The sequence below is a fragment of the Neolamprologus multifasciatus genome, chromosome 5 (assembly GCF_963576455.1).
Source record: "Neolamprologus multifasciatus chromosome 5, fNeoMul1.2, whole genome shotgun sequence".
NCBI classification, from domain to species: Eukaryota; Metazoa; Chordata; class Actinopteri; order Cichliformes; family Cichlidae; genus Neolamprologus; species Neolamprologus multifasciatus.
Genome location: NC_140443.1, coordinates 35,290,536 through 35,316,149, shown reverse-complemented (window position 1 = coordinate 35,316,149; position 25,614 = coordinate 35,290,536). Strand labels below are relative to the sequence as shown.

Genomic DNA, 25,614 nt, shown 5'->3' with positions numbered 1-25,614 from the left:
TTCCCTCACATCTATTCTCCCTCTAGGAATCTGCTGACAGTTGTGATTCTTGTATCGATGCTGTGATTATTGTTCTTTATACTGAAACGATTATTGTTGTTCTCTCACTGATGAATTCAAAAATAATTATTTGGAAATGCACAAGAGGAATCAGTGGTCCAGAACAGGCCGATCACAGTAGCTGCAGACTGTGTCAGCCCCGACGTGTAGTTACATTTCTCAGAAGCTGCACTTCCCAAAGTAAACTGCAAGCCGCTTTGCAGTCCACTTTCAGCAGCTTCTCCTTTTCACGTTGTTTAGGACTTGTTGTTACTTGGTCTGATCTGATACTGAACTGCAGTGACCAATATTTTTGCCACGTAGCCTAAAATTGGACTCTCTTATTTTACGCTTATCTTGACTTAAAACCGGTGAGGACAGATCGCCATGTGGCTAGTCATAAAACATGCATATACTGGTGCTGTCAGCGTTAATCTCGTTAAAATGACGTTAACGCCATAGATGCATTAACGCGGCCAATCTCTGTTAGCAAGTTAACGTGGCTCGCCCCGTGCGAGGGGCTGCACGGCATCAACGCATCAGCGCGGTTAGCTCGTTAGCACGTTAGCGCCATGCAGCCCCTCCCACAGGGCGATCTGCGTTAACTCACTAACAGAGATTTGCCGCGTTAATGCGGTTATGGCATTAACGTCATTTTAGCAAGATTAGCGCTGACAGCTCTAGTATATAGGTAATAGTTCCTTAACAATGAAAATGCAAGAAATGTGTTTGTTGTTGTTTGCATCCAGAATGCTGCATTGATGTTATTCTTGTAAATACTGGATGATTATCTTGTCTCATCTGGTTCCTTCAGGTTGGATCAATGCAATACTGACACCTGTCGACTGTCTGGCGTTCTCTGGACACTTTGTCCACAACCTCAGTGTGGAGATGCAGATGAGGTTTGGGCACCTTCTTTTTCACACACATTTATTCTTTACGCTTGTTTTTAGTGCACTGGGTTATAATGTGATCCACCGTGCCACCTGCAGACATTCCTGTGGCGATCTAGTGTGACCTTAAAGGCCTCGGTTGATATTATTCAGTAGTTTCCGATTCTTTCCTGCTCCAAATTCCACCTAATCTGTTTATGAATTCTCCCTCTTTGGAAGTACTTTGTGAATTCCATCCTTTGTTAGTAATCCGTGATGATGTTTAGCTGAAACTTTTTTTTATCTTCCTCAGGGCATATGAAATTGAAAAACGGCTAAAGGTCAAAACTCTCACTCCTTTCCCCAACTTTGAGACGGCGTGCTGGTATGTGGGGCGACACCTCCTCGAACGATTCAAAGGTGAAGTCTCAAATCGCGTCGGTGTAGTTTTAGACTCCGGCTTTGCCCCGGTGTGTGGTACTCTAATGTCAACACTCATCCTCGTTTCACTCGATATTTCTCCAGAGGAATGCGTGAATGCGGAGAAAACACAAACACTGTCAGAAATGCATCTTTTTTTCTGGGCTGCACATTCGGCATGTGGCTGCATGTCTGCAGCGCAGATGAGGAGCTGGATGCTCTAATATTATTTCAGTCATTAAATCGGTGAATCGCAGAGTTCACAGATGATTAGCTTCAAAAGGTTTGGCCCAGCTAGAATCACTTGCTCCATTACAAGCCTGTGTTTAAACTCCCTTCAGCTGGCGTGGCCCAACTGTTTATGTTTCCAGCATTTTCTGTGTATGTTCATGTGTTAAATCCAGATTGTGATTTTGTGTGGTGCACGGCACCTCCAAACTATAAAGCTCTGTCATTAATATGCCATTATTCTTTTGAAAAGCCACCTATTATGCTTTTCCTTATTTTCTGTCATATGTAGTATACGGTTCAGTCGTGGACACACATATAGAGTTCAGTGTATTTGCATGTAATCCTTCAGACGGCTCTCTCAGGCAGTGATTTTCTGCTCTCCTCAAAGATAGGAAGTACACCCCAATATGGTAATCTCAGAAGCCCCACCCACTAGTCCTTTGTTTGTGAGGGGCAGCCAGTCACAGGAAAGTTGGTTTACAGAAACGGTGGCCTTAAAGGGAGAGGCTTGTTTCACACAGAGCTGCGCTAGGCTCAGCATGAGATAAATAGGGATTGTGAGTCATGAAAAGCTTCTAGTAGAGGATAATATCCAGAGTAAAGCAGCAAGATGATGGTGGCTTGCACCTTAAGAGCTTTAACATGCCGCTTGGCTGTGTTGGGGTTGATCTGCACGTCTGAATTAAGGTAACAGGACAGTGTTGTCTAAACACAAAGTCGCCCTGTTGATGGGAGTCCCTCTTCTGTACACTGAGGAGTGCAGTAGCTTTATCTTCTCTCAGCTGTTCTCCTGTTTATCAAAAGGCTTATTTCAGTTAGATCCTGTAAATCTCTGTCCGTCGTGCTCATTTTAACTACAGTAGTCCCAGCTGCTCACAGTTCAAAGGCCACGATTCACTCAGTGATAAAATTTGCATTCTTTGCTCTGTAGGTTTACATAAAGCGAATAAGCAGCCAGCTCCATACCTGATACACGGTGCCAAAATCATCAATGGAGCCTTTAGAGCCTGGACTAAAAAGCAGGTATGGAGGCAACTAAATACAAAATAGAGTGTATCTAGTGTCATGTGTCTGTCTATCTTCTTAGGAACTTTTTCTGTATTTGTTTTGTTTTTTGTAACAGGCTCTCCTGGAACATGAAGATGAGCTTCCAGAGAACATGAAGCCATCACAACTCATTAAGGATCTTGCCAAAGAGATCAGATTGTCAGAGGTATTTTTATTTCTAGGTGGTAATTTCATAGTTTTTTGGCTCCAGGAGAAATTAATGTTTCATATTATGCCATATAGCATTAATATTTATTGACCAGGTTTGTCAAAAATCTAGAGGACGATGCCTTATTTTTGCTAATCAAAAAGCTTAATATTCATATTTGGTTTTTGCAAATTAACCCTTTCCACTCAGGCCTCTCCATAAACTCTCAAATGTCAGATTTGCAGAAAAAATGAACATTTTATTGCCATCAAAGAAGGCTGATGTTCTGCAGATTATGAAGCCCTCGTCTTTCCGCTAATCTCAATGATAAAAAATACTTTACTAAATTTTTCTTTACTTTTAAAATTGGAACTTAATTTTGGCAAAAAGTTATTCCTTTGTTACATGTGGTAGCAACTAAAAGCAAACCAAATCTTAGCAGCTAACATTTAGCCGACAGCTAACATTTAGCTGATAGCTAAATTAACCCTTTCCACTTAGACTGACATTTAGCTGATAGCTAAATGTTAGCTAACATTATCTGCCACCACAATATCTGCCTTGCTTTGCGTCTCAGAAATGCTGCATGACAGTAAACAACCCTTAAGTTAGTTCTTGCTACTGGTAATTAATTTCCAGTAAATGTTAGCTAACATTTAGCTGATAGCTAAATTTAGCTGATAGCTAAATGTTAGCTAACATTTAGCTGACAGCTAACATTTAGCTGACAGCTAACATTTAGCTGACAGCTAACATTTAGCTGACAGCTAACATTTAGCTGACAGCTAACATTTAGCTAGCTTATCTAGCATTAAATACCATGTTAGTGCTATGAATAGCTGTTGTTCAGATAACTTGTTACTAAAAGATTAGCTTGCAACACACAGTGGCATTGTGTTTGCAACCAAATGGTGAATAGAAAGAATGTGTTTTTATGTTTTGTTTGGATGTCTTAGTTGAGCATACAGTTAGCCCAGTGGTTAAAGTAGGATTTGCCAGGTGGGGGTCCCTAGGTTCAGGTGTAGCAGAGACAACTACATCCTCCTATACATATATATAAGCTATTGTTACGTTTGCCATTACGGGTGCTTTGTAACTTCTTGACAGTATAAAGCTGGAATTCTGCAGTTTTTACTAAAGAACATGATACACTTAAATCAATGACATCTTCTACAAGTAGGGTTGCCAACCGTCCCTTAAAAAACGGAATCGTCCCGTATTTAGAAACAAAAGTACACGTCCCGTATTGAGCTAATAAGGGACGCACTTTGTCCCGTAATACAGTGAGAATCAAAAGTAGTCTATAAGTTTTAATGTAATTAACGCTTTGTTTGAAAACATAATTCCCAGCCCCGCCCCTGCTTTGTGACCAATGAGCTGACAGCACACTTATGACAATTCGAGTATGACAATTCAGATTACCGCTCATCTCATTGGTTGAGGAAAGGTCGCTTGCGGAGACAATACCGGAAGACAACAGATGACCACAACAAAAAGCATGGCCAACAGGGAAACAAACGCCGACACTGCGGTGCAAGTCTCAGACGACAGTACACCTGAAGCTGGGCAAACACTGCGATTTTCAAACTGCACGATTGGCTCGCAGGGGTTAGAAGTTCGTAGGTCACGATGCAGGTCTCACACTATACCGCCCGATGCTCTGATGCGACCTGAGTCACACTGTGCCTCCATAAAATGAATGTTATAACAGAAAATCTGTCGCTCGCTCTCCCTCTTTGTCTTTCACTCACACAGACACACACCACCATCAACTTTGCTAAATTACTAATGACAAACATGATCAGGCAGCTGTGATTGAGCAGCAATGTAAATCCAACTATTTTCACGGTTGTTGTGGTCGTGATAATTTGGTGATGCCACATCGAAAAGGCTCGGATGAGCTTTCCAAAGTTCTACAAGTTGTGCCTCCATCGCTTGAGTCCAGATCACACGCTGCACAGCCGTGCTGCTCCGTCTTTTTCACCGACGTTTACGTGTTTGCGCGTGAGCAGTGTGAGCGGCTGCGGTGACACCCTCACGAGCGATTGATGATCGGGAGCTGGTCATGAGGTGTTAATCGCTTCTCGTTACCCCACGTATACTACACGATGCACGATGAAGGCCAAAATCGGGCCGATCACCAAATTGGTCGCACGACTCAAAAATCGGCTCAAAATGGGCCAAAAAATCGCACAGTGTGAGCCAGGCATTAGACCAGCAATGTTTGTTCCTCTCAGAGAAAGAAAAAAAGGCTGCAAAAGTGCAGGGAAGAATGGGAAAAGGAAAACACCTGGCTGGAAAAGTGCACGATAACACCTATAAAGCGCACTGCACTGTGTGCCGGCGCACTTTTTCCATAGGCGTGCTTCTAATGGTGGGCACATGAAGAACATGAGGGGCGTGAAAGCTCGGGGAACCCTTAACCAATTTTTGTCTACCAGGCCATGGCAGAACCAGATATGGTAAACACTGGTTTGTTTGTTTTTAAACCCTCTGGTTAAGGTTAAAATGGGCATGTGCAGCGCTATGTGGCCAGAAGTGTGATAATATAATTTATTTTGTGTAATAAACAACTGCAAGGATAGATGATTACAACAAATAGATGAGTAATACATAAAAGTAATACATATATGAATAATGATGATGAGTTATGACGCGTAATCATGGGAACAAGTGGGTTTACAAACGGGAGCAAAAGCTGAAATAATGCCTCTGCTGAAGCCAATTGCACTAAATGCACTAAATGTGCACTGTTACAAGAATATTTTTCTTTCTATTGTTTTCTATTAATTTATATAATTTTAAGTTAAGCAGGACAGAGTTCTTTTAAAGAAAGATTTACTTTTATTATCAAAAGTTAAGCATGACAGGCTTCTGTTTAAGAAAGAGACCTGTTTTATTGTGTTAATGTTGTCATTTTGAGCTAAAAATAAATGGCTAAATGATTTTTGTTTCCCATGTGTTGATATCACAAAGAATACGCATCTACTTAAATCAAATTCAAGTCAAATGGTTAAAAAAAATAATTTCACACACAAAAAAAGAGCTAAAAAATTCACCACACTGGGAAGGGTGAAGACAACTGGGTCGCCCGGCCCTGGCCACGAGGTGTCCCTTATTTATTTCTCAGGGAGTTGGCAACCCTATCTACAAGCTACTTAGCAGCCATATTAAAAAGCATCTGAACACTAATATTTGCATTTACCTTGAAGCATTATTTAAATTAGCTTTCATGTTAAAGGTCAGCAGGACACAAAATTTATGCATCGAATATTCAGAGAGTTTGCTGTCTTTTCACACAGATGGGATTTTAAAAGCTTCTCCTCTGGTATTCATAAAACTTTCGTTCTATCCAGAATTCTCTCATAGGTTTCAGTTTAGACTTGAGGGTCATATCTTTCTCTTACAGTGTCTCAGATTTTACCGGGACAAAACCCACCAGTGACCAAGGATATCACAGTCTGCCCTGCATCAATCCAACATAGTTCATCACTGAAAACCAGAGCACAACACTGCAAACGACCTGCTCTTAATATCTAGTAAAATATTGAGGAACATGGAATTATTGTCATTTAAAAACATGTTGGAATATGAAACATCCCTATGTCAGCAACACATCATCTATAGATATCTATCTATCACATCTATAGATCCAGTATCTGAATAATAAAACTTTGAAATGAATTAGAACATTACATATAGACTTTAAATTTGATCAAATGACACTTCCTGAGCACCTGGACCGCCTGGGAATCCCAGGTGCTGTAAGCTTTGGGCAGCATAGTGGTTAGGACTGTTGCCTCACAGCAAGAAGGTTCAGAGTTCAATTCCACCATCAGGCTGGGGTCTTTCTGTGTGGAGTTTGTCATGCAAAGACATGCGGTTAGTGGGGTTGGGTTAACTGGTAGCTCTAAATTGCCCATAGGTGTGTCTGTGTTGTAAATGATCACACCAGTGTTAAAGTTAAATAATAAAAACAAAATCCTAATTTAGGTTTAATGAAGTCACAGAAGGTTTAACGGGAGGTTACAAAGTCAAAAGTTGACCTTGATTTCTTTTACAGAACACAACAAAAGCCATTAAAAGCGAAGCTCCAATTAAGGTACCAGTTGAGGAACCGTTGTCCACCCAGTCCGAGCCCGAAGAAGCCGCTTCTCCAGCACATGTCCCCTCACCCAGCAGAGAGAAGTCCAGAAAGAAAAGCTCAAAACCCCCTAAACCCCCCAAGCCTCCCAAACCTTCAAAGACGCCCAAGCCTTCAAAGGTGCCAAAGGTCAAGGAAGGAGGAAAGAAGAAAGCAAAGTCAGCAAAGGAGTCATCACCACCTCCTAAACCCTCCAGTTTTGCTGCGCTGGAGTCCCATGCAAAGGACATTTTGAGTAAAATGGACCAGCCAAAAAAGCCTAAGGTGAGCATTTAGTTATGTTAGCACTTTTTTTATAGAAATGATGGTTTCTAGTTTCACTGTAGGTCAACCGTTCTGTATCTGATTATGCTATGAAATGTTCAGCTGCTGCCTGCAGGCAGCTGTAAAGTGTTAGCATATATAACTGGCTGCACAGCTTTCCCTGCTAGTATGCATTAACTGGTGCACATGTTAAACAGGCTTTTTGTAATCAAAGAAGTACGTCTATGTCTACGTAAGGGTGGCCGTCGCTCGGTCATATACCAGGTCATCGTTTTTTAACTGCAGAGGTGTAACATAACATCTGTGAAAATGATTGTATGTATAAGCATTGAATTAAGATTTTATAGATTAGACATGTGATACACAGTTCAGTTAAACTCTTTCTGCCTTTGCAGAACAGTTTCACCGATTGATCGTTCTGTTCTGTTTCTCTGTAATTGCTTTGATTTTCCAGGCTGTTAAGAATGTCCTGAGCATGTCTGAGAAGGAAATGTCAAAGCAGAACAATGTGGAAAAGTTTGATATCAGAGAGCAGAATAAAAACAAGACTGAAGCGAAATGGAAGTACAAGGTAAGTTTACCGGAGCTGTTATTTTAAACGAATGGCGGTGAAGACTTTTGCCTTGGCCTGCAACAGCCAATGCGTTTGAAATTCTTTAGGCAATAAGCTCTGAAGGTTACAAGTTGAGCAGCTGAATAGAAAAAATGCAGGACCATCCAACAAGGATTTGAACACTTCACTTCAAAGCAATCAGCCAAAGTAATGATGTGGCCCAAGTCGCACATTTGAGGCCTGCACCTCATCAGGGCTTCTCCAGAAACGTCCGCCCTCCCAGAGTTTACCTAATGGAATTACGCCATGTCCATATCCAGTGCATTCCATCTAAGTATTTACATATGCCCCCATCTCCTTTTAAAGCGTGTTGTGTCGTTATTGTAGAACAACAGGAGGAAGTTTTTAGCGGGGAGAAAAAGAAAGTGTAATTTTGGTGAACGGAAGACATTAGAGGGCTTTAGTTTCTTGGAAAATAAAATGCCAAACTGCTGTGGAATGTATTAAACCCCTCCAAGGACCTGCTGCTCGTTCACATCAGGCCAAACATTTACAGATGGGGAAGAGACCCCGTTAGACCTTTACCAAGGTCACCGACGACCACATCTTCACTTGCGATCGCTGTTCGTTTGTGAAGCGGCTCGCAGCTTCTCTGTTAGGTCCAGAAAGCTCATCGGTGTCGTGCGGCAGTGTGAAATTTCTGCTTCAGATTATAGCGCGTAGGAAACAAAAACAGCTGAGGAGTGAATATTTGAAAATGTGAAAATGGATGTTCTTGGGTTTCAGTTAATTACAGCGTGATCAGCGGGGACTTTCATGGCAGTCGTTCTGCATTCCTCTTTGTGGATTTGGTTTAGTGAAAATTGGGTCAGAAAATTTGACCTGTTGGGTTTGACATCATGAGGTACTCACTCTTTTAACAGCAAGGTTTATTTTAAGAGTTGATGAAACCGTTAATGACAGCGTCTTTTCTTTTTTTTAATTCTGATTGTTTAACAGGTTTCCTAAAGTACACAAGGACCGAGAATCTTTATGTGCCAAGTTTTAGATCATTTCTTCATTTATACGATTACTTTTTTAGCTACATTTACATTGAAGTGTAAAAATGAAGGCATGAGACAGATTTCCTTTAAACTTCAGCTAGAATCAAAACAGTGAGCTAAGAGAGGCTCAGATGCTCTGCAGAACTGAGGGAACGTAGCTATATGCAATTAATCTTTCCTTTGAAATAAAAGTACAGAGTCGGTTTAAACTGGCATGAAGTGTTCTCATTAATGCAGCGAACCAGAAATAGTGACACCAAGATATCTGTCATCCTCTCTGTTCTTTAACATAACGCTGATTACTTTTAGCTTCTCTGACATTATTTTCCTTGGATGTTGCAGAATAGTAAACCCGATTCCCTGCTGAAGATGGAGGAGGAATGCAAGTTTGACAGAACACTGCTGTCAAGCAATAAAGACAGATTCAGCTTTACTATGTCTCACAGGAAACTGCTGAGGTATGTATGGAACGGCTGCGATCGCCACGTAAGTGTTCGACTTCAGGTCTTTGAAGAGACGAGCACGCCGGCTTTCTCATGTGGTGTGTTTTGGTGATTGTAGAGCCATGTGGCTATCAGCAGCATATCCATTAGAGCTAATTCAAGGACTTCTCGCTGCGAGCGCCTCGTATCGCTCCCTTATATTCCTGCGGTTTCATTTTCAGCTCCAAGACCCTGAAACCTCAGACCAACTCAAGTGTTTTTGGATCATTACAAAACCTAAAAGAGGACAAAACCAAGCCAGTGATAGACGAGTATGAGTACGTCTCAGATGAAGGCGAGCTGAAGATTGACGAATTCCCCATCAGGCGGAAAAAGAACACTGTTAAGAGAGATCTTTCCTGTGAGTATTTTGGGCTTATTTGGTTCGTGTTTCACTTTGTTTAAATTATCAAGTTAGACGGGGCAATTTTCAGAGTATCAGCTTCAATGTGTATGTATCGAAAAGTGCCAAAGATTTACTCAGCGTTAGACTTGAAGTTGATATACTCTTGATCTGGTATTTCCTGTTCTAAATTAAAAACACATTTAGGGGCATGTTTTAGCTGTAAAATGATTTTTTAAGGCAGATGCATTAAACAGTTCGGTTTTTGTACATAAATAACGGTTAAAGTCGGGCTTTTGTTCAACCACTCTGACATTTCAGTTTTTGCTTAACATCTGGAAAAAAATCTTTGTTTGAGAGATTAAGAACTGTGACAACATCAGCCTACACAAAGCATCACTGCTGTTTTGATTGCTGACCTGACTGTAAAATTACTACTTTTTTAATGACATAATTATCAGACGATCGACTAAATTTTCAGTAAAATTACAAAAAAGAAAAAAAATCTCGGCAATTCAAGTCGAGTTACTTGCATTTACATAATGTGATGTTAAAGAAGAACGAGCCCTGTTTTGTCACGAGTTGGTATATACAGCTCGTTTGTGACTGTAGCTGAAGGAAATTCAGCTAAAGACGAAGTATGACTAACAAAAGTGTCCACTTTAACTCTAAAAATCTCTAACTTGTGGTAGCACGAGTTACCACAGCGTTGTTGTTGTTAGTAGGGATGGGTATCGTTTAGGTTTTATCCGATACCAGTACCAAACCGATACTTTTGAAATGGTGCCAGTGCTTAAACGGTGCTCGAACCGGTGCTTAAACAATGGAAAAAACACAAACTTTGTCCAAAAACCTCTCATGTTTAACTGTTTTCCACTTTTTCTTTGGTCATTTTAGCCTTTTTGGCCAGGGTGAAGGGAGTATCTGCCATCAAACAAGAAGACAGCCGCATGTAGCTATGATGATGTTTGCTAGTTCACCTTACATGCATTAATGTAATAACGTGGTTAGCCTACTCAACGTAAATTACACACGAACAACATTAAGCTACTCACGCAGAGAAGAACGGCTGCTGCTGCATCATCATCCTCATCATTTCTGCTACACTGGCAGGGCTAGGGGCCAGGACTCTCCTCTTCGGGTTTTTGGGGGATGTTGCTAACTCCGGGTCGATAACAGGCACCACACCTGCAGTAGATGTGCTCGGTGTGAGGTCTCGCAGCAAGCTATCAAATACGGTGCATTTCTCGGCTTTAAAAAAAAAACCCGCTATGCGTCGCCAGGTGTTTCATCAGATTCGAGGTGTTACCTCCTTTGACAGTATCACAGTATCAGCTTAAAGCACTTGTTGCAGCTGCTGAGTTTGCATCTTTTGCTGTGAAGTACAGCCAGACTTTTGACCGCTTCGCCTTGGGCATTTTTAATCTGTAGCTCTGCTCTAAAAGAACGTACGTACCTGGCCTCGCCTACTACGCTTGCAAAGGTAAAATGATTGGCTAGAATCCAAAGTGTATCACATCTCAGGAAAAAAAAAGCACCGAAATGTGCGCTGCTTTTCGGTCTGGTGCCATAATGGTACCGGATACCGGTACCCATCCCTAGTTGTTAGTCTTATTGGAAGACTAGTCTTAAAATGTTACTAATTCTGATGTTATGTTGCTGATTGTTACATTTGTTTTTCCCTAGTCTTATCAGACATCAGAGAACCTATTCAGCCAGCCAAAAAAACAAAGTTTCAACCCTCGGTGACTAAGGTACGTACGACATCACCTGTATCTGCTAACGTTGGAACACTGAGGCCCAGCTTGAAAATCGTCAGCCTCCCACCTTTAATGAGAAAAATAATCAATACAAAATTAGGATTTAGTGCTTAAATCTTTGTTTAGGTTGATTCTCAATAAACAGTTGTCCTTTTGCAAACTGCAGTAAGATGTAAGCTCCAGTTCTGCGCCTTTGTTTTATTATATATGATGACATTTTAAACTAAGCTTTAACATGTGAACTTCAGTATTTATGAGAAATTCAAACAGAATGACAAAATGTAAAAATGTATATTTTATACTTATTTATTATTTGTAAAATAACTTTCACTGCCCACCTACAGTAAGTTCAAGGCCTGCTATGTGCTGATGAAGCATACTAATAATTCCAAAAAATCAAACACACGACCTGTGTGGTGGAATCACTTTGGACAGGCGCACACACTCGATAAATGTAAAGTTTTTGCACTTAACAGAGAATTTAATGTTTTGGCGTTTTATCCATAAAACTTAAGCAGTTATGACGTTAATGTGATACATAAACAGACTGTGAGAAAATTCTGCAGTGCTCCTTTAGACTTCCTGTGCTGTGGAGCCACACACACTGATGAGAGGAATAGCTGTGGCATGAATGGAGGAAGAGGAAGAAAAAGTTTACTAATGAGAGGTCACTAGAAACCATATCACAGCCTTGAGCTGCAGTTTCCCCGGATATTTCAAGTTCTGTGTTGTTGTGATGCCATGCAACTCATTTAAATACATATTAACATGAAAGATTATAAATAGATGTTAAAACTGAATTTTGTCTTTTTAATGAAAAAATTAACAACATGTTTCAAAGAAGCTGGGACGAGAAAACAGAAGACTGAAAAAAGGAAAAAAACATTTTAGCTCTAATGTGATTAATTAGGAACATTTTTATTTAATCACACTTGATATAGGTAAATATAATGATTGTAGTGGTTCATACAACATGTGAACAGGTCTCCTGATCCTGGGAGGAGACACGACACCATCCACTGGGAGCATGAAACCTGTTAAATGAAGCGTGTGTATTGTCTTTTGTTTGATGTTTGATTTCACATAGGGTTTTAGATAGCACCTTCTCCTAACTTAGCTTGTTTTGTTTGTTATTTTGGCCTTTGTTCACCCCGGAGCTTTAATTTGCAGTGTAGAAAAATAAACCACCATTCACTAAGAAATTGGTTTTCCCTCTGTGTATGGTTTTGGGGACCAGGGCGGGGCAATCTTTTCAAACTTATGTTGCGTTCCCGTACCCCTAGACGGGGGCGTAACAGTATACTATTCCTGCTGTGACAGAGCTGTGCAAAGAAAGGAGCTTAAACATTTCTGGTAAAATAGAAGATATGACGAGGTTCATCACGATGAGGAGGACATTTGATTTAAGACTTCTTTTTGTGGTTCATGCAATTAATTCTTGATTAAGAGAATATAAAATAATCTGTGTAGCAAAGGGACAAGACTGAATACCAGTGTTAGATTATCACTATCTGAAAGCCCTCAGGCAGCAAGGCTTTAAGAAGAAGTTAAAAGACCCCCACACAACGAAGAAATCAGAAACTCTGCCTTCTTTTCTGCGTCTGAGCTCCAAAAGACTAAAGTGGAAAGTGTTGCTCATGCTGCCTTCTGATGGCATGAGAAGCATGAGTGCACCTGTGAAGGCACCATTAATACTAAATTATATGTTCAGGTTTAATAAATGCACATGCTGCCATTTAGGCAACAACATATTCAGCCTTACATGTTTTAGCAAGACAGTATCAAACTACTTACTTACACATCCCAATAGAACAGAACCACAGAAGAAGAGCCCCGAAGTGGCTGGGTGTTGTCCCCCACTAACAATTGGCATTTCATGAAATGATGTCAAAAGATGTTGTAATTTAACACTAAAGCAACTGGTGTCGTTCTAAATCTCTGTAGTGTTGTACACAGAAAGTTGAAATTTTAAAAAATGCCCCATCACAACTAAAAAAGCACGTCGGCATTAAAATAGAGCTGTTAGATAAACTTCATTTCATTTATTTATTTATTTCACACTTGGTACAAAAAAAATCAAACAAACCAACCACACTTTCTATCAAAAACACTACAACCATGTGTGAAAAGCAGCAGGAAGAAGAAAATATTCTTATTAAACCCCGCCCCCTATCTACAATCCAATTTATATTACAAGTGGGCACCAAAAATCAGGGAACAAACCAACATTAACATTTATCTCCGGTCCTAACCCAAACCAAACAACAAATTTACAATCAGAATATACCACTCCACATAGTAACAAGGAGAAAAATTAAAATTAAAATAAATAAAACAAAAATTATAATGGATCCTTTTTCAATGAACTCCAATTTCATTCACATTCTTCATATTGAGTTATCGTTGTAGCACTTTTTAAAACAATGTAAATTTATACAATTCTTTAAATTATAATGAAGTGAGTTCCACAGTCGTATACCCCTAACCGTTGGACTCATTAATCTTTGTGTAGTCCTAGCTAACTGATGCTTAAAATAAAATTTCCTTCTGCTATCTTCTCCCCCTGAACACAATAAAAATACTCTTTGTAACTTAAAGGGCAAAATATTATTTTTAGCCTTAAACATAATTAATAGTGTCTGTAATTTCACTAAATCTCCTAATTTTAATAATTTTGATTTTATAAATAATTTATTTGTATGTTCTCTATATTTAACACTATGAATCATTCGTATCACTTTCTTCTGTAATAAGTTTAGAGGTTTTATAGTATTCTCATATGTATTCCCCCAGACTTCAATACAGTAACTAAAGTATGAGAAAAACAATGAGAAATATAAAATGCGGATTGTTTTATAGTCTAATAAATCTCTTACATTTCCCAAAATATAAATGTTTTTAACCATCTTCTTTCTAATATACTCAATATGTGATTTCCACGTCAAATTTTCATCTACTATTACACCCAAAAAGTGAAATTCAGTAACTCTATCAATCAAAACTAAACTGTCACTATTAACATTAAAATGTGGGGTTTTTATTCACAAATCTATTCTTCGAAACGAGGTTGTAGTTCCATACTGGATCAGCAGATGGAAAAAGTGGGCAAATATCCCAGGGGTCCAGTCCCGAGGGGCTGCCAGTGCTCTACATTTGCTTAGAGTGTCTTTGTGTGGGGTTAGTAAATGAGAACGTAGTCGACAGCAGGAGAATCAAATATCAATATTGCCTGTTTTTGCATCGTTCTAAAAACATTTATGTTAAAGTGAATAACTAAAAAGGGGGTTGACGGCTCATTTGTGCCCCGGGGCCTCCTACTGAGACTTTCTGGCGGCAGTCCTATGATAAACAGTGAGACTGCAGTAAAGAAGCCGTTACAAGAAAAGCGAACATGGATTTTCCTTTTTTTGCCAGAAAAGAAACTTGAAGTCTCTCTCATATCTCTTTCCTGTACGTTCACTTCCTTCAACACCAGAGCACAGACTCCTCAGATGAAGAGACGCTGCACATAGACACGGAGGCCAAGCCTGAGGTCAAAAGTCGCAATTCCAAGGTGAAGAAAAAGAGCGGCAGCGCCGCAGGAATTCTGGACCTGCTGCAGGCCAGCAAGCAAGTGGGTGGCATCGACTACGGCACCAACAGGTAGACTAACCTAACCCCGATGTCAATTTTCTGCTGCATTCCCATCAACACCAACAGAACTTGGACCTCTAAACTCATTTGAGTACATGCGCAGCATTAATCTCTAAATGGCTCCCGCTGGGCCCCCTTTTCCTTCAGTAAATGAATTTCAGCTCTTCTTAATGGACCGAGGCACTGACAAACAAATGGCCTACTCGGCAGCGACGTAATTGGATGAAAAAGCTGAATTTTACAGCTTCGCTCAGAGCTGAAAAATCAGCTAGCGGCTGGAGCAACAGTTTACACCGATTCTGTCAGCAGTTTGTGTTAAGTCAGTGTTTGTTTCATCCCGTGTTAATCTATCAAACGCCGCGTGGCTCCAGGCTCTTCCCTTTGCCTTTTGCTGTTTGCGAGCTCTTGATGGTCTATTTCCACCACACTGAAAGCTACAAATGAGCAATGAAAGAAAGAAAGAAAACATTGATGAAATATGTTAATTTCTCACATCGTTGGTGCTTTGAAGAGGGATTGAAGCGTCATTACAGCGGTGTGTGATAGTCGCTTTGTTTCTTGTGGCAGCTCAGCAGGCGATAGCTTAATGGGTGTGTGGATTCATTTAAAGAGGATATTTGTTTTTGACAGTTTTCCTGCCTCTTTGTTCCACTGAGGCACCGTTTGTAATCTAGCTGACACCGAGATCTGGTTCAGAGCCTTCTTCAGTTCTTCCTTTCTTTCTTTGACCTCTGCCAGCATGTTGACCACCATGTAATGGCTGTGTTGTTGTGTATTTCTTATTGACATACTTACAGTCAGCCACCTGCATCTCCCAGCACACAGGAGGCCATTCAGGGCATGCTGTCCATGGCCAACCTGTCGTCTTCAGAGAGCTTGCAGCAGCCGTGGAGCAACAGCCAGGCCAAAAACAACGGCCAGTCGAAGAACAACTCGCACAGCTCGCAGGCCGGCAAGAAGGCCGGCAGAGGAGGAGGCGGAAGCAACAGCAAGCGGTCGACTAAACGTCTCCCAAAGAAACCCAGGAAGAGCAGCAGTATTGAGAGCCTAGATTATGACGACGACCAAGATCACATGGATGCGTGTTTCAAGGACTCGGATTACGGTAAGCGACAAATGCCAACTTGTTGTTGTTTCCTTATTTTCCAGTCATCGTGGGGTAACGAGTGTCATTTTTCCATGATACTGGTGCTGGTCAAGTTCCAAAGCATTCCCTGTTTTGCTCTATTGTACCCAGGTTGTGTTTTTTCAGCTACAGTGTACTTTATGAATTTATAAGTCACACCTACCTATTGTCTGTGTGCCTGTGCAGAACCACAGGAAACCAAGAAAATGCTGAAAATGAGACAAAAACACGAACCGAAAAGATAGAGTGTGTTTTTGGATGGCTGTCTTTCTTTTCTTTCTTTTTTTTAACACATTTATTTTGTCATTCAGAGCAGGTTAGGTGCTAGGCTCTGGATTGCCTGCAAATGCATAAAATTACACATTTTTATTGCATTGACTATTAAACATGAGAGATCTTGTTTTTCTTAAACCAGCCTTAAACCATGACAGAGCCCCTGCCATGTTTTACAGAAGAATATAGACTATGGATATGGAGTACCAAAATACTTTTTTTTTTTTTTAAACTTCTATTTAAATTTTTTTTTTTTTTCACAAATCAGGGTCACAATACATAATGGAAACGTTGCCATTATACACAAAAACAAAACAAAACAAACAAAAACAAAAACAAAAAAAGAAACCCCCCCTCCCTCCCCACCCGAGGCTCATGTAAAGAGAAACAAAACAAAACAAACAAAAAATGTACGTCACACATCTGGAAAATACGTTTTTATATAGTCAATAAATGGGTTCCAAGTCGCAGAGAATTTTTGTTGTGATGGGAGAACTTTGTATCTAAGTTTTTCCAGTGGTAAAAAGAAAAGCACCTCCTTTAACCATTGTATGTATGAAGGAGCCTTATCAGACTTCCAGTGGAATAGAATAAGTCTACGGGCAAGCAATGTAGCAAATGCTATGGCATTTTCCTGAGATTTACTCATTTTGTATTGAGATGGCATAACTCCAAAAATGCCAATGAGGAAATCAAGCACTAAGTTCTGCGCACTGATATGAGATAATGCTTTAAATATATTTCCCCAGTAATTATAAAGATGGCTGTCTTTCTAAGCTTAGACCATCAGAGTGATGAAACTAGGTAAACATTTCATATGCTGGAGTCTTGGGATTGCATTAATCTTAAAAATGTCTCCAAAAAAACATGTTTACGTGTGCTCCTCCCCCTACACACAGAGTGGAGCAGGAAGCCGTCACTCTAACAGAAAACACCTTTTAACCAAAATATTACAACAGCTCATCCAAACAACCTCTCACTCAGCGCTACACCCGATTACACCCACCAGCTTTGAAGGGCGTAGGATGAATGACTGTGGAGAGCAGACGTGAAGAGATTTCTCTAATTAGAAGTGGGATAACTTTAATTATGGAAAAACGTTCTTGTAATCAGGATCAGGAATGGGAATGTATCAGGATGTTGTCATTGCGTCTGTTAGCTTCAAAGAGATGGTTTGTGTACTTAATCTGACAAAATGTAAACAAACACACGCTTTAAAAACGAGCTTCATGGAGGTTTGTACTGGAACTGTTCTGTTGTTCACCTTCATATTAATGCACCAATAATTGTCTTTAAGCATTACATGAAAAGTAGCTCCACACAAGAGACCGAGAATTGCTTTGAAGTGAATAACTGTTTGGCTAAGTGGGAAAACAGATATTCAGACATAATCCTACTTTAGTTTTGATACAAAGGATTTAGAATCAGAAGATCCTAAAAGTAACTAAAGTAAAGGCGACTGTGTTCACAGACAACCAAAAGCCTACCAATATTCAAAGCAGAGCAGCGGACACCTTCCCATCACATCAGTCCTTTAATCCGACCTAAAACACCATGTTTACAGAAATAAATTCCATACAAATTGGAAATAAATTGTTGTTTTTGATTGTTTATAAATATATAGTGCTACCCTTCAGCCTCCTAGTAGACGTACCTGTGTTATAAATGTGAAACTCCTCCGATTTTCACAAAAGTTGACCTCTGACCTTGAAGTCAAGGTCACTGAGATTTAAGCTTCACAGAGATTTTCAGTAGATGCAACCATGGTATTGATTTGAAAAATCTACACAATCACAAACTTGGATGTCCAACCTGTGCAGTTATTTCAGTGAGAGAATCACATCCATGTTTACTGCAGAGCTCCCCGAGAGCCTGAAGATCACAGATATCAGCACTGATTTCTTCACATTATCCGACTCTTCTGATGACACACGATGACATCGTCATCTTTACATTCAGGAACATTATTCTGAAATTGTTCAGCTATTTGAAGATGCATTTTTTTGCCCTTTTTTACTATTAAGGAGCTCTGCCTCTACACGGTGCTCTTTGTTAGACCAATCTGCCAATTTTAGGACGTGTGCGTGGCATCAAAACCAGTTGAACAGTTTTAAGAGTGCAATCTTTAATCATTTTGAAAAATATTTTGTAGGATTTGTTGGAAAAACTAAAAATGAAAAGACTCCCTCACTGAGATTTCTCACGTTTTGCTGTTTCTAAATGCATAAATCTAAAACACAGTAGTTGCAATGTCTTTTTATATTTTATCATTTATATTTATTTGGGTCTTAAAGGACCTTAAAACACATTTTTTTTTAAATCGCAGTACTTTTAGTGGTTCACTATTATTTTATTGCGCTTTTTTGTTTCGTTTTGTTTTTTACATCAACAAAGTTGAATGCGCAGGAGAGCTGATTTATTCAAAAACTAAAAACAGTGCAGATGATCTGAGCTCTGTGAGTTCAGTCTGGTGTCATTTTTCAAGCATATGAATGAGAAAATAATGTATCTGCCATGTCTGATCCTCACTACTGCTAACAGGTGCTTTAAAAACACATTGGCCCCTTCTGTATCTGCTTGTGCAGCTTAATTTCTCAATTTGGCTGGAACCCTTCATTACGTGTACGTGACACGGGCTTGTGTTTACTTTTCGTGCGTCTCTTTGGTTTTTTTGCTCCAGTTTATCTTTTTTTCCTGCAAAATGCTTTCCCTGTGAAGCCCATCCAAACCTCCTAGCTTGTTAATAAGCGATTAACACGCGTTCCAAACTGTTATTTTACAAGCTTTTTGAACTTCTAATTGGTTCAATTAGTTGTTCTTAGCACGAACATTCTCGCTCTGAAATCCCGAAGCTTCTCCCGCAGACTGGCTCTCTGCTCTGCTTTTATAAACAGGTCATTTTTTATCTTGATCATCCAATTATCAGATATTAAAAGGTCTAGATTGGAATGGCTGCACTGTGAACCGACAGTCAACAGCTGCTTTGCAGCTGCACCGCACGCTGCCACCTCCTCCGTTTTACAGAAAACTGAAGTAATTGCAGCTTTTCTTTGCAGCTTCTCAGCAATGAGCTAACATGCATGACATGTGAGTAATCTGTTCCACGTTTCGATTTTAGTTTACCCCTCGCTGGAGTCCGAAGAAGATAATCCTGTGTTCAAATCGAGATCAAAGAAACGGAAAAGCAGCGACGACACTCCGTACAGCCCCACAGGTGAACACTGGCATTGTTTAAGAAGCATCTTGGCTTCAGAGTTTTATGAAAGAAATATGTTCTAAACCCCAATATGGATGTCCTGGCAGCCCGCGTAGGACCATCAGTTCCCCGACACGAGCGGCCAGCCAGAGATGGAGCCCGGGTGGCGTCCATAGAAACAGGCCTGGCTGCGGCTGCAGCGAAGCTTTCCCACCAGGTAAGTTACTTACACTCTTACACAACAGCAGATATTTCTGATCATTTTGCTCAAACAAAAAACGATGTGTCAAAAGGAGGAACAACAAAAAACCAAGAAGAAGAAGAAAAGCACCAAAAAGAAGGCGCTAGTAATAGAGGAGCCCCCGAAAATCTCTCAGGACAGTAGCTCGCCGGAGCACAATCTGGACTCCCAGGACGGCAGCCTGACAGACCACGAGTTCAACACTGGAACGGTCAAGTCACCGGGAGGGCCGCAGCCCATGGCGCCGGGGGTCTTCCTCAGCCAGAGACGGCCGTCCATGTCCTCTCCCAACAGCACCAACTCCACAAGCACCAACAGCAGCGGCATGGCGAAGGGTGACCGTGTGGGCTCAGCAGACGCCAAAGGTGAGCACGTGTAGAGTGTGGAGTGTGCAGAAGGAAATACACAACAGATGGTCATCCTCAGAGCAACCGTCACTGGTCAGAAACAAGACCTCACAGAGATGACTTGTAAATATATCTCCCTTTAAACCATTGCAGTGTTTATTATCAGCGATTTAACGCCGATGTAACGGTGTGTTTCCGAGAGAGGGGAAAAGGAAAAGCATAATAGGTCCCCTTTAAGCACAGGCACGGCGATTTGTTCATTAGAAAATTTCAAATGCTGCGTGTAAAGTCTTTAAAGCTTTAGTAATCTGTGGGATTAAGATTTCACTTCCTGTGAATAAATTTGAATCACTTCTTTACGCAGAGATTCTTGTAGCAGCTTTTCAGTAATGGAGCAGTAATGAATGAATATCTAATGGCTTTTAAATTGAGCAGTTTTTCAGGGAAATGAAAGTTTTCCATCGTGCCAAATGAAAGTTCTTTCCAGGATTTTTTTTTTTTTAGAATTTCTAAAGCTTCATCCGTACTAGTAATCAATAATAATTAGCAAATAACAGTTTGGTTTGGCGGCCGCTGCTCTTCGAGCATGCAAAGTGCAACGCTATTGTAATGAGAGACAGTTGTGTGAACTGCCGTGAACTGCCAATGATGGATACTTAGTGGGAGTGACTCCCTCCTCCAGGAAATGCGTCTCACTTAAAGGTTTTCTAGGGATCCTTTTAGGTTGCTTCTTGTTAATGCATTGCTGTTTAACTTACATTTGCATTTCCCGCCAGTATTGAAATGACATTTAGACATGTTATTTAACAGAATTTTAAACGATCTGTCTTGTTCCCCTCTGCTGGCCACAGCACAACATGCTACAATTTGGCATTAACTTTTAAAAGTGCCCATTTGGTCAGAAATAGCAGCACTGGCATTAACTAAAATTAGCCAGAAGAAAGATGCCAAAGCACAAACAGTCCCTCTGCTGCAGATCCCACCTGTTGTTTACTGTAGTTATCCCCTCGTGGCCAAAGTCCCATTCAGCCCAGTTTGGCTTGATTAGACAAACACTTAACGCAGCAGCGAGCTGCATGAGTTTGCATGCTGCCTAATGTTACTGGCAAAGTAGTAATATTACAAATGCAAATGCTTATATAGCACTTTTCTACCTGAGCGCTCAGTAAAACTAGTCTCACTCACGCAGGCACTTTGTGCTACGCTTTGTGTCTAACAAGCATCAGAGAACAGCGCGGGGTCAGTATCTTATCAAGTATAGTTGGTGTGTAGACTGCAGCACCCAGAGGTAAAGTCAATGATGACCTCTTTACCTCGTGAGCTACAGCCACTCCTGTGTGTTTAACGGTTATAATGTTTAATATAAACATTGGCCCGATATAAACCCAATTTTTCACAAGTATGATCAATCAATCAATAATGCAAACATGACATTATTGATCGACTCCATTACTAACCCACATGTGGTCTTTTGCTGCTGTAACCATCTGTTTCAAGGTTTGACATGGCGTGGGTTCAGAGATGGTTATTTGAGTTGCTGCTGCTGTCCTGTCCGCTCAGAGCAGTCTGGCCTTTCTGACCTCTGCCCTTAACGAGGCATTATTATCAGTATAATTGTAGGGTCTTTACCGTCAAATATAAAGCACCTGGAAGCGATTGTGGTTGTGATCTGGCGCTATTTAAATAAGATTGAACTGAATTGCATTTTCACCCAGAGAACTGCCACCAACTGGTTTCTCTGTTTTGAGCCCTTCTGTGTTAATGATGGTTGCATGCTTGTGAGGGGAAATCCCAGTAGGTCAGCAGTTTCTCAGACCAGTCCATTCAGAGGCACTTAAATCACCTTTCCTTCCCCTTTCTATTTGGACTGAACTTCAAAAGGTCATGTGGTGACATGTGGCTGTGTAATTAGATATTTGTCTTTCGTAGCTGGACCAGACATTCCTAACAAAGTATGCGGTGAGCGTAAGTCTTTCCACTGTCTGTTGGACACAAGCAAAAGTCTGGTACAACATGTTCAGACACTGTTGATGAAAAATCACAATCTTCCTGTTTAAAGGGAGTTTTTCCTTCCCACTCTCGCCAAAGTGCTCATAGGTGCTCATATGATTGTTGTCTGTGTTATTGTAGGGTCTACCTTACAATATAAAGCGCCTGAGGTGCTGTTGTTGTGATTTGGCGCTGTAGAAATAAAACAAAAGTTGGGTCTGAGTATGTTAAACATGTTTTTGCTATTAGGCCAATGAACATGTTCCAGCATAAAGGCCACTAAGCTAGCAAATATTGGTGCGAACATGTCAGGATGCATCACCAAAGTGTTGTAAGCCGGCTCGGCGTCTTACCTCTTGGCTTTTCTTGTCTTTCCTGCAGCTAAGCGGCTAAAGAAAGGCATGGCAACAGCCAAACAGAGACTTGGAAAGATTTTAAAGATCCATCGAAATGGAAAGCTCCTTCTGTAGCATGCAGCGGACTGTCGTAGGACTGGGAATTCACGAGCTGGGTCCCATCCCAACCTCACCCCCCCCGTTCACCGATTAAAGCCAACGACGTGGAAAAGAGATAAAAGACTGAAACGAGATGGGAGAAGAAGAAAATCATGCATTTTTGAATTTCTAAGAAGAACATCAGTCAAATAGGTTTTTGCCTCTACTTATACTTTATAACTTTCAGATATTAAAAGTGTACAGAACCTACTATAAATATTTTTTAAGAGAACGTGTCTCATTTTACTACAGCTGTGAGTTTATCAGGGGTTGCTAAACATGAAGTAGAATTACATTGCAGTCATTCCAAGATTTGAAAGTATCCCTTGCATGTATTCAGTTGCATGTGCGCTTGGGTCAGGGTTTATTTTTGTTTGTTTGTTTGTTTGTTTTTGAGGGTGGGGGTTATTTCCTACTAAATGGATGCGGCTTATCATTGCCACGCTCGATTGAACTGGGAAAATTCACCTCCTCCTTTCCCAACGTGTTTGATCAGAATCGATCAGCGCGCGTGCGTCTCTGTCGGCGGGAACCTTTGTTCGTTTGTGCCGAGCCGTGGATCGCAAATGAGGAGCGACTATAAAGCACAAAAAGCGCCGTCCAGATGTTTGTCGAAGTGAACGCAGTCAGACGGAGGAGGATCGGCCATAGGATTGCTGACACTACACGGGACCTGCCGCCGGATGATCTGATATCGTCGTGTTGGTGTTGTTCCCAGATCATCATGAAAATGTTGTTCCAGGTTCAACATTGCAAGTGACCAATCACATTATTGTGACGTTATTCTTTTGCGCACCAACCCATTCGCGCATTTATGAAATTCCAATGTTGCAAGGACAATATCAATTCTGCTTAGCGTTTATTAAAGGGTCAGGGTTAGGGTCCGTTGATCGGCGGACAAAGGCGGTTTCTCGCAGCTTAAGTACAGTTTTTTGTTTTACGCCGTTTTTTCCCGAAGTCGCAAAAGTATGACATCACAACATTCTGATTGGTCACTTGCAATGATGATCTGGGAACAACCTTTAGTATGATGATCTGGGAACAACACCAACACGAGGATATCAGATCGTGCCCTGCCGCCGATGATAAGCCTCATCCACGTCACGCCTGCGGTTACATGGGGATACTTTCTCTCTTCTTTTGCTTTCCCAGGCAGCACCGACAACATCTCTGCATTTTTATAGCTTCACACATCACAGTATATAGAATGTAGCTTGTACATAGCCTTTTAAATTACTACTTTTTGTATCCTTTCCCCTTAAGGCTTCATTCAGCATTTTTACCGGTTTTGCTAATAAGAATAAATGAGTAAAAGTATATATATGGATATACACTATAGTCCTAATTTTTATTTGTATTTTTTTTTAATAACAGAGGTTCACTTTTATTATTAGTAGTATTATGTTGTCATTAGACGTAAAGGGTGTTGCCTGGAAAACAATCGAAGACACGATACATGTTATTGTCATATGGCCTTACATACACAAAGCTAATTGTATTGTGATTCTGTCCGAACGAGAGACGAAGCTTTGAGGGAAAATTACATAAAAGGATTAAAAAAAGCAACACTTAAAGTTTCTATGACCAGCCTCTTGTTCGAGTTCTAGTATCCTGAAGGGTTTTGGAGTTATTTTACTAGCACCTTGTGAAGTGTTTATGTGTCAGTGATGTAATTTATTAATGTTTGTAGCTTTTTTATACTTGTACAATTCTAAAGAGTTTTTGTTTTCTTTTGGTTTTGAATATTTCATCAAGTTGTGAATTTACCCTTTACTTTTTGTTGCTTTCTTTTTTAGGCGTTTGTGTATTTGGGGGGGCACCACGGACATTTGACACACTAGAACCCACGTTGGCAAACTTTTTTATCTACATCCTGTCTCCAACCATTTCCAATGTGACATGATTATCATTACTGTTGTTGATATTATGGTTCGAAGCAGCCGCGTCCACACCTCCATCACACCTCGGGTTGTGTTTTTTTTCTCCACGTTATTTTTGGTCAGGACATTTTCGGTCTCAGTGCGCTCTGCTTTCGTCTCCGAAACGCTCTGATCAAACACTCTTTTCAGGTTTTTCTTTTGTACAATACGTGTGTTGCTTTGTTGTGGTTTATTTTTGTATGTCCGACCTATTAAATGCATCCACTGTGCCAGGACAGTGAATGATACCTGTTGTAGCTGTCTTCCCTTACTGTTCTTCACAGTACTACCAAGTATTTACAATCCTTTTTGACCTGAAATATATTTTTCTGTATTTAGACGATTCTGTTGGAGATCATAGCTCACTTTTCTAAGACATGGAGAAATGGCAACTTCAACTCCGAGGAACAAACATATTGTTGTTGAATGATATGATTGTCCGCCTTGTTTACTTTTGCAATACAGTTACTGTGGAAAACCGACTTTGTAATGTGTTCCTGTCCCACCTGCGTTATGACAGTTTGTGTGGTGAACACTAAACATGCTTTCCTGCTTGACACTGTCCTGCTTAAAAGTCAAATCCAGCACTACGCACATCATCGATTAACGGCTCTCGGACTCCTCCCACAGCTCTAGCCGAGTCAATAATTAAAACCAGGCCAAAGTCAACACCATTAAAACTGTATTAACATAAAAAGTGCTCGACTTTTTTCACAGCAGGTGTGGCTGCGGTTAAATGTGCTGTGCGCAAGAAGTGAAGACGCAGAATGTGCTCAGCGAAGAGAGCTACATCAAACCTTTACTGTGTGGAGCAACAGCGAGTCTGTGCCACTAGATGGTGTCAAAAAATGTGTCTATGGAGAGGAAGCTTTCAAGTCCAGCACGTGGAGAAATACAAGAAATAGGTGCAGATTTTTACCAGCAGAGAGGATGTTAGTAAAAATGGTTACGTTGATGCATTGACATTAAGCTTAATATATATATATATATATAAAAAAATCCAATATTCATATTGTGCCAGTAAGGCAGATGTGTGGGAATTTTTAAAAA

At 40.5% G+C, this 25,614-nt stretch overlaps 1 protein-coding gene across 3 annotated transcripts in view; it reads left to right on the top strand.

Annotated features, from left to right (window-relative positions):
• Window positions 1-24,872, top strand: part of phf2 (PHD finger protein 2) — a 46,310-nt gene extending 21,438 nt beyond the window's left edge. The window contains exons 8-22 of one of the 3 annotated variants that reach the window (XM_085161073.1): window positions 854-941; window positions 1,225-1,331; window positions 2,494-2,585; window positions 2,686-2,775; window positions 6,821-7,165; window positions 7,620-7,736; window positions 9,104-9,219; window positions 9,426-9,604; window positions 11,273-11,340; window positions 14,822-14,988; window positions 15,798-16,084; window positions 19,497-19,592; window positions 19,682-19,791; window positions 19,868-20,180; window positions 22,533-24,872. In XM_085161073.1, coding sequence (XP_085017199.1) covers window positions 854-941; window positions 1,225-1,331; window positions 2,494-2,585; window positions 2,686-2,775; window positions 6,821-7,165; window positions 7,620-7,736; window positions 9,104-9,219; window positions 9,426-9,604; window positions 11,273-11,340; window positions 14,822-14,988; window positions 15,798-16,084; window positions 19,497-19,592; window positions 19,682-19,791; window positions 19,868-20,180; window positions 22,533-22,621 — 2,264 coding nt within the window. In that variant the 3' untranslated portion in view covers window positions 22,622-24,872. Of the gene's footprint in view, window positions 1-853; window positions 942-1,224; window positions 1,332-2,493; window positions 2,586-2,685; window positions 2,776-6,820; window positions 7,166-7,619; window positions 7,737-9,103; window positions 9,220-9,425; window positions 9,605-11,272; window positions 11,341-14,821; window positions 14,989-15,776; window positions 16,085-19,496; window positions 19,593-19,681; window positions 19,800-19,867; window positions 20,181-22,532 lie in introns of those variants that run through there. The other 2 variants (XM_085161072.1, XM_085161074.1) reach the window with 2 other exon arrangements.
• Window positions 24,873-25,614: the final 742 nt, after the last annotated feature.